General features: G+C 37.5%; 1 protein-coding gene across 1 annotated transcript; it reads left to right on the forward strand.

The window, feature by feature from the left end:
* Positions 1 to 12412: 12412 nt before the first annotated feature.
* Positions 12413 to 13504, forward strand: LOC116084544 (olfactory receptor 11G2-like). Its single transcript, XM_031361618.1, has one exon. It carries the CDS (start codon positions 12470 to 12472, stop codon positions 13439 to 13441), a length of 972 nt encoding a protein of 323 aa, XP_031217478.1. The 5' UTR covers positions 12413 to 12469; the 3' UTR covers positions 13442 to 13504.
* The last annotated feature ends 1579 nt before the right edge of the window (positions 13505 to 15083 follow it).

Raw genomic sequence — 15083 nt, forward strand, 5'->3', positions numbered from 1 at the left:
AGAGGGGAGGGGAAGGGAGGGAAGGGGACAGGAGGGGAGGGGAGAGGAGAGAGGAAAGGGGAGGGGGCAAACCGCCCCTTGTATGGTGGGCGGGGCTATCTGTCTGTGGGGTGGGACATACCTGGCTGTGGTCAGGTGACTGTGGGACTAGACTCCAGCCAGAATGCTGGGAGCTTGGGGCATAGTCTACACGATTGATAGCACAGGCTAGTGGAGTTTGAGGGCTCGTGGAATCAGCTATCTGCATCTGGAAGTTTGATTTTTATTGTTCCATCTCTTATAGAAACTCCTACTGGGTCACCAGAATTAAGCCTGCTCAACCTGGAACACAAGACTGCATTTCTCAGTCCCACAGCTGATAACTTCAGCAAAGTGGCTAGATATAAAATGAACTCAAACAAATAAGTAGACTTTCTTTATACAAATGATAAACAGGTTGAGAAAGAAATCAGGGAAACAACACCCTTTATGATAGCCACAGATAATATAAAATATCTTGGTCTAAGCAAATGGAAGATCAGAATTGCAAGAACATCAAGTCCCTGAAGAAAGAAATTGAACAAGATTTCAGAAGATGGAAAGATCTCCCATGCTCATGGGTCAGGTGGATTAACATAATGAAAATGGCCATCTTACCAAAAGCAATCTACAAATTCAATGCAATTTTCATCAAAAATTCCAACACAATTTTTATGTACCTTGAAAGACCAATTCTCAACTTCATATGGAAAAACAAAAAAGTCTTCAATAGCCAAATCAATTCCAAACAATAAAAGACCTTCTGAAGGAATCACCATCCCTGACCTCAAAATGTACTACAGAGCAATAGTGATAAAAAAAAAACCAAACAAACAAACAAAAAAAAAAAAACCACCATTGTATTAGTACTGAGACATATAGGTCAATCAATGGAATAGACTCAAAGACCCAGAAATAAATTTTTGCAGCCACACTTGATGCCTGACAAAGAAGGCAAAACTATAGAGTGGAAAAAAGAGAACATTTTCAACAAATGGTGCTGGTCCAACTGGTTGTCTGAATGTAGAAGAATGCAAATTGATACATATTTATTATCCTACTCAAAGCTCAAGTCCATGTGGATCAAAGACATCAACATAAAACCAGACACACTAAATCTAATAAAAGAGAAAGTGGGAAATAGCCTCAAACACATTGGCACAGGGGAAATTTTCCTAAACAGAACACTAATAGCTTATGCTCTAAGATCAAGAATTGACAAATGGGACCTCATAAAATTACAAAGCTTCTGTAAGGCAAAGGACACTGTCAATAGAACAAAACAGCAACCAACAGATTGGGAAAAGATCTTTACCAACCCTACATCTGATAGAGGGCTAATATCCAAAATATATAAAGAACTCAAGTTAGACTCCAACCAAATAACAGGATAGGATAGGAACTGCACAGGAAGACCAACAGAGTCAACTAACCTGGACCCTTAGGGCTCTCAAAGTCTGAACCACCAATCAAAGAACATACACGGGCTGGACCTAGGCCTCCCTACACATATGTAGCAAATGAGCAGCTTGGTCTTCATATGGGTCCTGAACAACTGGTGCAGGGGCTACCCAAAAACTTTTGCTTGTGTGTGAGAGAGATGTTCTTCTACCTAGGCTGCCTTATCTGACCTCAGTGGGAGAGGAAATGCCTAGCCTGAAGTGCCAGGGTACAAGGGATACCAGGGGGTATGGGGGGAAGAGCACCTGCCTGGAGAACAGAGGAGGGAGAAGGAGGGAAGGATTATGGAGGGAGTAACCAGGACAGAGGAGTGAACAGGATATAGAGTGAATAAGTGAAAAAATAAAATTTAATTTAAAAAAAAGAAAGAACTCTCAGCTCTCTCTCCAGCACCATGTCTACCTACATGCTGCCATGCGTTCTGCCTTAGCAATAATAGACTAAACCTATGAAACTATAAGCCAATCCCAATTAAATGTATTCTTTTTTCTTTTTTATTAGGTATTTTCTTTATTTATGTTTCAAATGATAACCCCTTTCCTGGTTTCCCCACCCCCCCCCCAAAAAAATGTTCCCTCCCCATTTCCCCCTGCTCACCAACACTCCCTCTCACACTTCCTGGCCCTGGCATTCCCCTACACAGGGACATAGAGAGAGCCTTCACAGAAACAAGGGCCTCTCCTCCCATTAATAACTAGGCAATCCTCTGCTATATATGTAGCTGGGGCCATGAGACACACCATGTGTATTTTGTTCCTCCTTAAGGGGCTATAAACACCTTCAGGTCCTTGGTTCTTTCTCTAGCTCTTATATTAGGAACCCTGTGCTCAGTATAATGGATGAATGAGCGTCTCTACTTCTGTATTAGTCTGGAACTGGCATAGCCTCTCAGGAGACAACTATACCAGGCTCCTGACAGCCAGCACTTGCTGGCATCCACAATAGTGTCTGGGTTGGTGACTGAATATGGGAAGCATTCCCAGGTGGAGCAGTCTCAGGATTGTCCTTCCTTCAGGTTCTGCTCCATACCTTGTCTCTGCAACTCCTTCCATGGGTATTTTGTTCACCCTTCTAAGAAGGATCGAAGTATCCACACTTGGGTCTTCTTTCTTCTTGAGTTTCTTATGGTTTGTGGATTGTATTTTGGGTATTCTGAGCTTCTGAACTAATATCCACTTATCAGTGAGTGCATACTATATATGGTCATTTGTGATTGGGTTACTTCACTCTGGATTATATCCTCCAGATCCATCCATTTCCCTAAGAATTTCATAAATTTGTTGTTTTTAATCACTGAGTAGTACTTCATTGTGTAAATGTACCACATTTTCTGTATCCATTCCTCTGTCAAGGGGCATCTGGGTTGTTTATAGTTTCTGGCTATTATAAACAAAAGCTGCTATGAACATAGTGGAAGATGTATCCTTATTACATGTTGGAGCATCTTCTGGGTATATGCCCAGGAGTGGTATAGCTGGGTCCTCTGTTAGTACTATGTTCAATTTCCGGAGGAACCGCCAAACTGATTCCCAAAGTGATTGTACCAGTTTACAATCCCACCAGCAATGAAGGAGTGTTCCTCTTTCTCCACAACCTTGCCAGCATCTGCTGTCACCTGAGTTTTTTATCCTATCCATTCTGACTGATGTGAGGTAGAATCTCAGGGTTGTTTTGATTGTCATTTCCCTGATAACTAAGGATGTTGAACATTTCTTTAGGTGCTTCTCAGCCATTTGGTATTACTCAGTTGAGAATTCTTTGTTTACCTCTGTACCCAATTTTTAATAGGATTATTTGGTTCTCTGGAGTCTAACCTCTTGAGTTCTTTGTATGTATTGGATATTAGCCCTCTATCAGATATAGAACTGGTAAAGATCTTTTCCCAATCTGTTGGTTGCCATTTTGTCCTATTGACAGTATCCTTAGCCTTACTGAAGCTTTGTAATTTTATGAGAAGATCAAGAATTTTTGTCAATTCTTGATCTTAGAGCATAAGCTATTGGTGTTCTCTTCAGAAAATTTTCCACTGTGACCATGTGCTTGAGGCTCTTCCCCACTTTCTTTTCTATTAGTTTCAGTGTATCTAGTTTTATGCGGAGGTCCTTGATCCACATGGACTTGAGCTTTGTACAAGGAGAAAGGAATGGATCAATTTGCATTCTTCTACATGCTAACCACCAGTTGAGCAAGCATCATTTGTTGAAAATGCTGTTTTCCCACTGGATAGTTTTAGCTCCTTTGTCAAAGATCAAGTGACCATAGGTGTGTAGTCTTCAGTTTCTGGGTCTTCAATTCTATTCCATTGATCTACCTGCCTGGCACTGTACCAATACCATGCAGTTTCCATCACATTCGCTCTGTAGTACAGCTTAAGATTAAGGATGTTGATTCCACCAGAAGTTCTTTTATTGTAGAGAAGAGTTTTCTCTATCCTATTGTTTTGTTATTACAGATGAATTTGAGAATTGCTCTTTGCAACTCTGTGAAGAATTGATTTGGAATTTTGATGGGGATTGCATTGAATCTGTAGGGTGCTTTCCTGCAAGATGGCCATTTTTACTATATTAATTCTGCCATTCCATGAGACCTTTCCATTTTCTGAGATCTTCTTTGATTTCCTTCTTGAGAGACTTGAAGTTCTTGTCATACAGATCTTTTACTTGCTTAGTTAGAGTCACACCAAGGTATTTTATATTATTTGTGACTATTGTGAAGGGTGTTGTTTCCCTAATTTCTTTCTCAGCCTGTTTATCCTTTGTGTATAGGAAGGCCACTGATGTGATTGAGTTAATTTTATATCAAGCTACTTTGCTGAAGTTGTTTTTCACGTTTAGGAGCTCTCTGATAGAATTTTTGGGGTCACTTAAGTATACTATCTTATCATCAGCAAACAGTGATAATTTGACATCTTCCTTCCCAGTTTGTATTCCCTTGATCTTCTATTTTATCTAATTGCTCTGGCTAGGACTTCAAGTACAATATTGAATAGGCTGGGAGAGAGTAGGCAGCCATGTCTAGTCCTTGATTTTAGTGGGATTTCTTCAAGTTTCTCTCCATTTAGTTTGATGTTGGCTACTGGTTTGTTCTATTTTGCTTTTACTATGTTAAGGTGTGGGCCTTGAATTCTTGATCTTTCCAAGACTTTTATCATGAAGGGGTGTTGGATTTTGTCAAATGCTTTCTTAGCATCTAATGAGATAATCATAGGGGTTATTCCTTTGAGTTTGTTTCTATAGTGAATTATGTTGATGCATTTCCATATATTGGACCATCCCTGCATCCCTGAGATGAAACCTACTTGATCATAGTCGATGATCATTTTGATGTGTTCTTGAATTCAGTTTGCAAGAATTTTATTGAGTATTTTTGCATTGATATTCATAAGGGAAATTGGTCTGAAGTTTTCTTTCTTTGTTAGGTCTTTGTGTGGTTTAGGTATAAGAGTAATTGTGGTTTCATAGAATGAATTAGGTAGTGTTTCTTCAGTTTCTATTTTGTGGAATAGTTTGAGGAATATTGGTATTAGGTCTTCTTTGAAGATCTGATAAAACTCTGCACTGAACCCATCCGGTCCTGAGAATTTTTGGTTGGGAGACTATTAATAACTGTTTCTATTTGCTTAGGAAATATTGGACTGTTCAGATAATTTATCTGATCTTGATTTAACTTTGGTACCTGGTATTTATGTAGAAAATTGACCATTTTATCCAGGTTTTTCAGTTTTGTTGAGTATAGGCTTTTGTAGTAGGATCTCATGATTTTTTTGATTTCCTCAGTTTGTGTTGTTATGTCTGCCTTTTCATTTCTGATTTTGTTAATAAGGATACAGTCTCTGTGCCCTCTAGTTAGTCTGGCTAAGGGTTTATCTATTTTGTTGACTTTCTCAAAGAACCAGCTCCTGGTTTGGTTGATTTTTTGTATAATTCTTTATGTTTCTACTTGGTTGATTTCAGCCCTGAGTTTGTTTCCTGCTGTCTGCTCCTCTTGAGTGAATTTGCTTATTTTTGTTCTAAAGCTTTCAGGTGTGCTGTTAAGCTGCTGGTGTATGCTCTCTCCAGTTTCTTTTTGGAGGCACTCAGAGCTATGGATTTCCCTCTTAGGACTGTTTTGAGTGTGTCCTATAAGTTTGGGTATGTTGTGGCTTCATTTTAATTAAATTGTTTAAAAAAAAGTCTTTAATGTCTTTCTTTATTCCTTCTTTGACTAAGTTATCATTGACTAAGCTTCCAAGTGTATGTGGGCTTTCTATTACTTATATTGTTATTGAGGACCAGCCTTAATCCATGGTGATCTGATAGGATACAAGGAATTATTTCAATCTTCTTGTATCTGTTGAGGCCTGTTTAGTGACTGATTATATGGTCAGTTTTGGAGAAGGTACCATGAGGTGCTGAGAAGAAGGTATACAGTTTTGGTTTTGGATAAAACGTTCTATACATATCTGTTAAATACATTTGGTTCATAATTTCTGTTAGTCTCACTGTGTCTTTCTTTAGTTCCTGTTTCCATGATCTGTCCATTGCAGAGAGTCAGGTGTTGAAGTCTCCCACTGTTATGTGTAGTGCAATGTACACTTGAGCTTTCGTAAAGTTTCTTTTATGGATATAGATGACCTTGCATTTGGAGCACAGAGGTTCAGAATTGAGAGTTCACCTTGGTAGATTTTACCTTTGATGTGTATGAAGTGTTCTTCCTTATCTTTTTTGAATACTTTAGATTGAAAGTCAATTTTATTCGATATTAGAATGGCTACTCTAGCATATTTCTTGGGACCAATTGATTGGAAAATTGTTTTCCAGTCTTTTACTCTGAGGTAGTGTCTGTCTTTGTCACTGAGGTAGGTTTCCTGTATGCAACAAAATATTGGGTCCTGTTTACATACCTAGTCTGATAGTCTATGTCTTTTTATTGGGTATTTGAGTCCATTGATATTAATAGATATTAAGGAAAAGTAATTGTTGCTTCCTGTTATTCTTGTTGTTAGAGTTGGAATTCCATTCGTGTGGCTATCTTCTTTTAGTTTTGTTGAAAGAAGATTACTTTCTTGCTTTTTCTAGATGTAGTTTCCCTCCTTGTGTTGCAATTTTCCATTTATTATCCTTTGAAGGGCTGGACTTGTGGAAAAATGTTGTACAGATTTCATTTTGTCGTGGAATATCTTGGTTTCCTCCATCTATGGTAATTGAGATTTTTGCTGGGTGTAGTAGCCTGGGCTGGCATTTGTGTTCTCTTAGGGTGTATGATACCAGCACAGGTTCTTCTCACTTTCATAGTCTCTGTTGAGAAGTCTGGTATAATTCTGAGAGGTCTGCTTTTATATGTTACTTGACCTTTTTCCCTTACTGCTTTTAAAATTCTTTCTTTGTTTTGTGCATTTGGTATTTTGATTATTATGTGACTGGAGGAATTTCTTTTCTGGTGCAAACTATTTGGAGTGTGTAGGCTTCTTGTATGTTCCTGGGCATCTCTTTCTTTAGGTCAGAGAAGTTTTATTCTATAATTTTGTTGAAGATATTTACTGGCCCTTTAAATTGGAAAACTTCACTCTCTTCTATACCTATTATCCTTCGGTTTGGTCTTCTTGTTGTGTCCTGAATTTCCTAGATGTTTTGGGTTAGGATATTTTTACATTTTGCATTTTCTTTGGCTGTTGTATCTATGTCTTCTATGGTGTCTTCTGCCCCTGAGATTCTCTCTTCTTTCTCTTGTATTCTGTTGATGATGCTTGCATATATGGCTCCTGACTTCTTTCTTAGGTTTTCTATCTCCAGAGTTGTCTCTCTTTGTTATTTCTTAATTGTTTCTACTTCCATTTTTAGCTCCTAGATGGTTTTGTTCAATTCCTTCACCTATTTGATTGTGTTTTCCTGTAATTCTTTAGAGGACTTTTGTGTTTCCTCTTTAAGGGCTTTTACCTTTTTGCCTGCGTTCTCCTGTATTTCTTTAAGGGAGTTATTTATGTCCTTCTTAAATTCCTCTATCAGCATCATGAGATATGATTTTTAGATCCAGATCTTGCTTTTCCAGTGTGTTGGGGTATCCAGGACTTGCTGTGGTAGGAGTACTGGGTTCTGATGATACCAAGTAATCTTGGTTTCTCTTGGTAAGATTCTTGCATTTGCCTTTTGCCATCTGTTGATCTCTTGTGTTAGATGTTCTTGCTGACTCTAGCTGGAGCTTTTTCCTCCTGTGTGTCCGTAAGCCTGTGTCAGCACTTCTGAGAGATCAGCTCTCTCCTGTTAAGACCCATGCACAGAGGGCTGTGGATTAGCTGTCCCTCCTGGGTACAGATGGATGCAGGAAGTACCTTGTCCCAGCTGCTCTGCTGCTTTTACAGCCTGTGCCTCCTGGATGGTCTGGCCATAGCTAAATGTTTTCTTGTATAGAAGTTGCCATGGTCATGGTATCTCTTCAAAGAAATAAAACTCTAAGACAAATATTGTTTCAATTTTTGTGTTTCTATGGTATTTCATGTTTGTATGTGCATGTCTTTCTTATGCTTTTTGTTTGTTTGTTTTTGTTTGTTTGATTGTCTTGGGATTTTCGTTCATTTGCTTTTGTTTGTCTATTTTCTAAAGGGAGAGAAAGAAGACATGGAGTTGTTTGAGTTGGAAGGTGAGGAGAATCTGAGAGTAGATGGGGGAGGGAAACCAAGATCAAAATACACTGTATGAAAATAATATGTTTTCACCAATGGAGAACTATATTTTTTCAGTTTAAAAAGGGAAGAAAAGAGGGTACTTCATATCTCCATGACCAAATTGATCTTCTAGGTGCCTTACACCAAAGTAGTCAACTCTCTCTTCTCATTTTCTCTTCTGCCTCTCTAGGGGTGCGAGTAAGATTCTTTACTTAATAAACACGTGCTGATTTTTCATTGTTTTCCTAAGAAATATGATATAGCCATGATATAAGGGCATATGACTCAAATGAAGAAGCTATAAGGTGACAAGAGTAATCATGATAGCCATAAATTGGGATCTTTGTTTATCAATTTTGAATCTTGTATTGTTGAAAGAAAATAAATCAATGAAGAAGTGCAAAAAACTCATAGCTTTGAAATAAAACTCCTTCTGCTGTTAGGAAAAGAGTAATAGTCAGTAAACTATGCTTGAAGACCTGTATGTACTTTCATCAAATGTAGGGAAGAATTCTTGATGTATGGACACAGAGAAGCTGATGTGTATCTCAGATCTAAGGCAGATGTTCCCAAGATTAAATCCTTGACACTCAAAGGGCTTAATCCTAAACAAAAAAGGAAAACATCTTAAACATACACACACACACACACACACACACACACACACACACACACACACAAACACCTTGATGTGCCAAAAGAAAGACGATTTCTATGTGACCACACACCTTCCTATGAATGAGATCTCACCTTTAGCACTCTCTTCTCTCTAGCTCTGTCTCAAATACCAATCATTTGCACTACTCCTTAGAGGCTGGCATCATAGCAGCAATACATTAGGCCTCTTTAACAAAATTTCCCTTAGATACAGAATAGGTGTTCTGAGCAGGATTAAAAATTAATTATATTTTATGTCATCCCACAGCAGTATGGGGATAAAGGGAAATTTTGTCTAGTGGAAAATAAACACAGATGATGCAAAGGGTCTATAGAGAATATAGGCCCCACAGGACAAGAAAGCAACTCTTGTTTTGGATATAATAAATTTGAGGGAACAGAGATCATTCCTCAGAGGCCCTATTTATAAACCATGTAGGCTCTAGTAATCAATTGGACACATTCATTCTACCCCTTAACTCTTGATATTTATTGTAGAAGAGAATATCTTTCCTCTTTAGGAAAATTAGACACTGCCCAAGGAACTCTGGGTTCAAATTCATTCTAGTCCATGATAGAAGTTAATTTTAATGCTTAAAGAAGACAATGAACAAAAGAGCCAGAAAAGTACCCTCTCAGCAAGGCTTTCTTTTGCTTTTTTCCAACTACATATTCCATAGCCAATAATCTGTTACTGTGTCGGGCTCTAGACAGAGTATTTCTATGTAAATCATTTTATTCAGAGTGCTTGACCCTTCTGTAAAAGTGGTATGTGACCACTTTACAGCTGAAGTAGTATAGAAAGTAGTGTATGTATCTAAATAGATGGAGTGTCTGCAATTTGTAATATATAGATTATAATTCAAATGCTAGCCTTCTTACTCCAAATTTGTTGCTCTCCTCCAATGAATTGCAAATATTGTCTTGCAGAAATGTGACAAGTATGGCAATGTCCCTTCCTATAAAGGAAATGGATATATTGAGGAGATGGAGCCAATGATGATTTCACAGGATTGTGACTTCTTAGACTAACCTTGGAACAAAAGCACATTATCAGAATATTGAAACATCTTTCACCTTACATGAAACTGGTCTAATCTTACATGAATAGGATCTGGCTATAAGTGGTCTATCTCAACTTTCTTAACATAGAATTGGGACGAAGGTGCTTAAGTGTTTTGTTTTCAATGTTAGTTAACCACAGTATTCATCCTGTACACATAACCACTGAAGCCATTGTAGCCATCCAAACTCAGTAATTTTTGCAGCCAATTCTGAATAACATACCTGCCATTGGGACAGTTCAAGAATAGCATGTGTCAAGAAAATACCACTGCTGCTCTTAAAACATAGAAGCTGAGTAATAAAGGTGAGTAAGAATATATTCCTCTTAGAAATATCTCCCAAATGTGACAATTGGCTTTTCCCAGGCATAAAATGTTGCTAGACCACTGAGACTTGTTTCATACCATTCTTGTTTCCAAAACTGAAGGAATCAGTGTTATCTAATGCAAGCACTGTATAGAAAAGGTTGTAGTGCATCAGTATGTAAGCAAGCATGTACTGGTGTGTGTGTGTGCGTGTGTGTGTGTGTGTGTGTAAGCATAAAGACAAACAAATACTCATGGCTTTGAATGCTCATTTTTATGATTTACCTTAAGGTTAGCCCAAAATATCTGTATTCTCACAGCAGAACAGAATACTTTCAGTTGTTGAATTCCAGAAGCCCACCCCTTTTCTAACAGGAGAAACATCTTTTATTCTAAGCTAATACACTTGTTCTTGCTCTCCTTTCTCCTTTAGCTGTTAAGACCAAGAGCCAATGAACCAAATCTAGCCTCCTCCTGCTTTTACTAGGAGCACTAAGCTGTGCACTGATTTTGTATATTTGTTAAGTTTTATAGTCGATGAAAAAACATACTTTGTAACACAAGAAAACTGCATAAAATTCAATTCTCACTGGACTTAATGTTTTATTGGAGTGTGCCCACATCCATTCATCTAAAGTTTGTCAGTAGCCTATTTTGGCCTATGGGAACAGAGCTGTGTACCTATAATAGGAATTATATTACCCACACACATAAACTAACAAAGTATTTGCCAACCTCTATGGCTCAATGCCTCAGTGTAGGGGAATGCCAAGAGGCAGGAGTAGGTGGGTGGGTGGAGGAACACCCTCTTACAAGCAAGGGGAAAAGAGGTGGGATTGGGGGAAACCAGGAAAGGTGATAACATTTGAAATGTAAATAAATAAAATAATAAAAAAAGAGAGAGATCAAGGTTAGGGGGTGTGGAATGGAGGAAAGGAAAAGTGACATGATTATATTATAACATCAAAAGTTTTTTTTAAATCGAATAAAAAGAGAAAAACAAAAAATATTTAATCAATGTAAAATAGAATTTGACATATAATAGAATGAGAAGAATTTGAAATGTGGACACTATGAGTGTTGAAAAAATAAGAACTTATATTAAGTCTTTTTGGCTGTATAAATTTGTAAATGAGTATATAAATTTTTTAGATCAGAATGGCCTACAGGATAATCTTGATTATGTTAATTGAGGTGCTTTTGAAGTATGTAAGAGTACTTCACATAAACACATTCATTCTTCTCTCTTTATTGATATAATGTGACTACTTCATGTCCCTAGTGCCTTGACTTCCCCGTAATGATGTTCTCTAACTAGAAACCATGAGCCCAAATAAATTTTTTCTATCCTTAAGAAAAAGAAAGTATATACTGCTTTGAAATATTAATTTTACTTATTTTGACTATACATCTAGTTATAAAATGGCTTAATCATATGACAATTCTGTTTTTGCTCTAAATTGTTTGAAATTAAAATGTGATCAGAAAAAAAAAACATTCAGGGATAGGAAGATGGGATCTCTTTCTATTCAAATGTGCTTAAGGTGAAAGAAAGCTCAGCAGAAAATATCTAATGTTACTCTCTGCTGGCTAGTGTTATATCTAATAATCTTTGTTTCATATGCTTATATGGGCTGTGTATGTGTTTTCCTTGTGTACAAAAAGGGAAGAATGGGGAGAGTAATGGAGGAAAAGATTATTGGAGATTTTAATAGGAATCAAATTAAAATCCACAGCTTGGAAATTTATTTCAAGTATGTTAGGAAGTTAAATGAAGTATATATGCAAGGGCATTTCTTAACTTAATCTGATTTCAATTTTTAAAGCCAGTAATAATTACAGATATCAAGATACTCTATACCAAGATATATACAGATTTCATTTCTTTTTTTTAAAAAAAATGGGAGGAAATCCTGTTTTGTATGAATATATACATATATGTGTGTATGTATATATATATATATATATATATATATGCTTGATTATACACACATGTGTAATGTCTTGAAGAAAAATGCAAACATATTTGCAAATTATATTAGAATTTAATTTAATAGAATAGAGGGATGTGGAGAAGGGGAAGATGAGGAGGACAAAGAGGAAGGCAAGGAAAAGGAGACACGCAAAAATTTTCTTGTGCCATCAGTGGAAGTGTAGGAAAGTAAAGAAAGGATGGGAGAAAACAATCAATTCAGGTCAATACATTTTGTAAGTGGCAAATAATACATGTGTGTTATCTCCCTTGTATTTTAAATATAGATCTGAGTCTTCAGTTGGTTTTATCTATTTGATAATTTCTGGTGCTTTCACAGGATACAGACAGATGAAAACCTTCAGCAGCCCCAACAACACCAGCACCATCACTGGATTCATCCTCTTGGGCTTCCCCTGCCCCAGGGAGGGACAAATCCTCCTCTTTGTGCTCTTCTTCATTGTCTACCTCCTTACCCTCATGGGCAACGCTTCCATCATCTGTGCTGTGTACTGTGATCAGAGACTCCACACACCCATGTACCTCCTGCTGGCCAACTTCTCCTTCCTGGAAATCTGGTATGTCACCTCCACAGTCCCCAACATGTTGGCCAACTTCCTCTCTGACACCAAGGTCATCTCTTTCTCTGGATGCTTCCTGCAGTTCTATTTCTTCTTCTCCTTTGGCTCTACAGAATGCTTTTTCCTGGCAGTCATGGCATTTGATCGCTACCTTGCCATCTGCAGGCCTCTACACTATCCTGCTCTCATGACTGGGCGCCTCTGCAACATTCTTGTGATCAGTTGCTGGGTGCTTGGTTTCCTCTGGTTCCCTGTTCCCATCATCATCATCTCTCAGATGTCCTTCTGTGGGTCCAGAATTATAGACCACTTCCTGTGTGACCCAGGCCCTCTGCTAGCACTGATTTGCAAAAAATCACCCCTCATAGAGATGATCTTCTCTATCTTAAGTCCTCTGCCTCTCATTATTCCTTTTGTCTTCATCATGGGATCTTATACTCTGGTCCTAGCAGCTGTATTGAAGGTTCCTTCAGCCTCTGGAAAAAGAAAGGCTTTCTCAACATGTGGGTCTCATCTGGCAGTGGTAGCATTATTTTATGGTTCAGTACTGGTCATGTATGGGAGCCCAACATCTGAGCATGAAGCTGGGATGCAGAAAATTGTAACTCTGTTTTACTCCGTCTTGACTCCACTCCTCAATCCTGTGATATATAGTCTTAGGAACAAAAATATGAAAATAGCCCTGAAGGAAATTCTGAAGAAGGTTAAAAATTCATCAACAAAAAGAACCTTGGGTAATTAAATTTATATTGAATTTACGTTTGAGATTTTAACTGGATTTATTTAAATAACTAACCAAAATCAAAAGTGTCTAGAATTACTGCACTACTCTTTTCTTGGTCTTTGAACATCTGACCTGCTGTTTCTCATGCTTCAGATAAAGGCAGTTTTTTATACTATTTAATATTTCTGAGCAGCATTACTCTTAAATTTTCATCTGTTTAGACTCTCAGCTGCTTCCAGAATTCTTGAAATCCTGTTTTGTATATAAAACATCTCAGAGGTCTATGTGTACCTCAAAGGGTACATCAGGACTATCTAAAGTAACAGAATTGAATGTCTGAATAAACATAAATAGATATATTAGATGGGAGAAAAAGAAAGAGAGGGGCATAGGAAAGGAGTAGAGGAGAGGTTAGACTGGGTCTGGGTAGTCAATTGATGGCCCACACTAGAAAAGTCAGTAATCCAATAGCTATTCAGTCCAGGAGGCTAGAGATCTGTTGGTCTTCAGTCTACATTGAATCCCAAAGAATGTGGTTATAATGATGGTGAATGAATGTAACAGGTGCAAGGCAGATGAACTTTTCAGAAAGAATGAAAGCCAACACACACACAAACTCAGAAACACACACACACAAACCAACAAAAACAACAACAACAAAAAAAAAGACTTTCCTTCTTACATCAGAAAGTGCCATCCAAATTTAGAATAGGTCCTCTTGCTTCAGATATTCTGGTCAAGACAATCTATCAAAGGAGTGTCTAGTATCTTACATTTTAATTAATGTCAGATCTAGTCAAGGTGACAACCAAGATGAAGCATCACAGATGAAAATGATGTTCATGTTCATTTCTCTATAGCCCTTCTCTATCTACAATTTGTTTCTCAAATACTGATTTTTTTTAACAGCTACCAACTCAAAATACTTTAGATTCCTGGTTCAGAAAAACTATTAGTTTCTACTCAGATTATATTCCTTCTTGTTTCTCCCATTTTCCCATATCTGTACTAATAATATTCTCTCTACCCAGTGATTGCCAAGTGTCCACTTAAAATTTAGTTCATAGATATAATCACATGCTGTTCTTTCTTTTATCTTAGAACTGTAAATCCTAATGTCTTGACTGTATCACTCTCCCCTACCTTCATTTTTTACATTCTTTGTCCAGATTTTTTTTAAAGATTTATTTATTATTATATGTAAGTACATTAGTTGTCTTCAGAAGCACCACAAGAAGGCGTCAGATTTCATTACAGATGGTTGTGTACCACCATGTGGTTTCTGGGATTTGAACTCAGAACCTTCAAAAGAGCAGTCAGTGCTCTTAACCACTGAGCCATCGCTCCAGCCCCTGTCCAGATTTTATAGTTACCATAACCAGAAGATTTTTTCTTATATACAAATCCCATTCATATTTCTCTCCATTCAGATGACATTGTAACACTAGTGTGATGATACTTATAAATCAGAGCAACAGTATTCATAATGTAGTTTCTAATCATGAGTCTGGGATATAGATCTAGTTTTCATTTTGGTACAGCCAACATCAAATCTCATATGCTCTTCCTCTGCAGTTAAAAGAGAAAGATTATAATAGAAGAGAAAGTGGGGAAGAACCTTGAGCAAATAGGCACAGGGGAAAATTTCCTGAAGAGAACG

Source organism: Mastomys coucha, unplaced genomic scaffold (genome assembly GCF_008632895.1).
Source record: "Mastomys coucha isolate ucsf_1 unplaced genomic scaffold, UCSF_Mcou_1 pScaffold9, whole genome shotgun sequence".
NCBI classification, from domain to species: domain Eukaryota; kingdom Metazoa; phylum Chordata; class Mammalia; order Rodentia; family Muridae; genus Mastomys; species Mastomys coucha.

Coding starts and splice junctions, on each gene's coding strand:
- LOC116084544 (XM_031361618.1), top strand. CDS start 12,470: ATGAAAACCTTCAGCAGCCCCAACAACACCAGCACCATCACTGGATTC.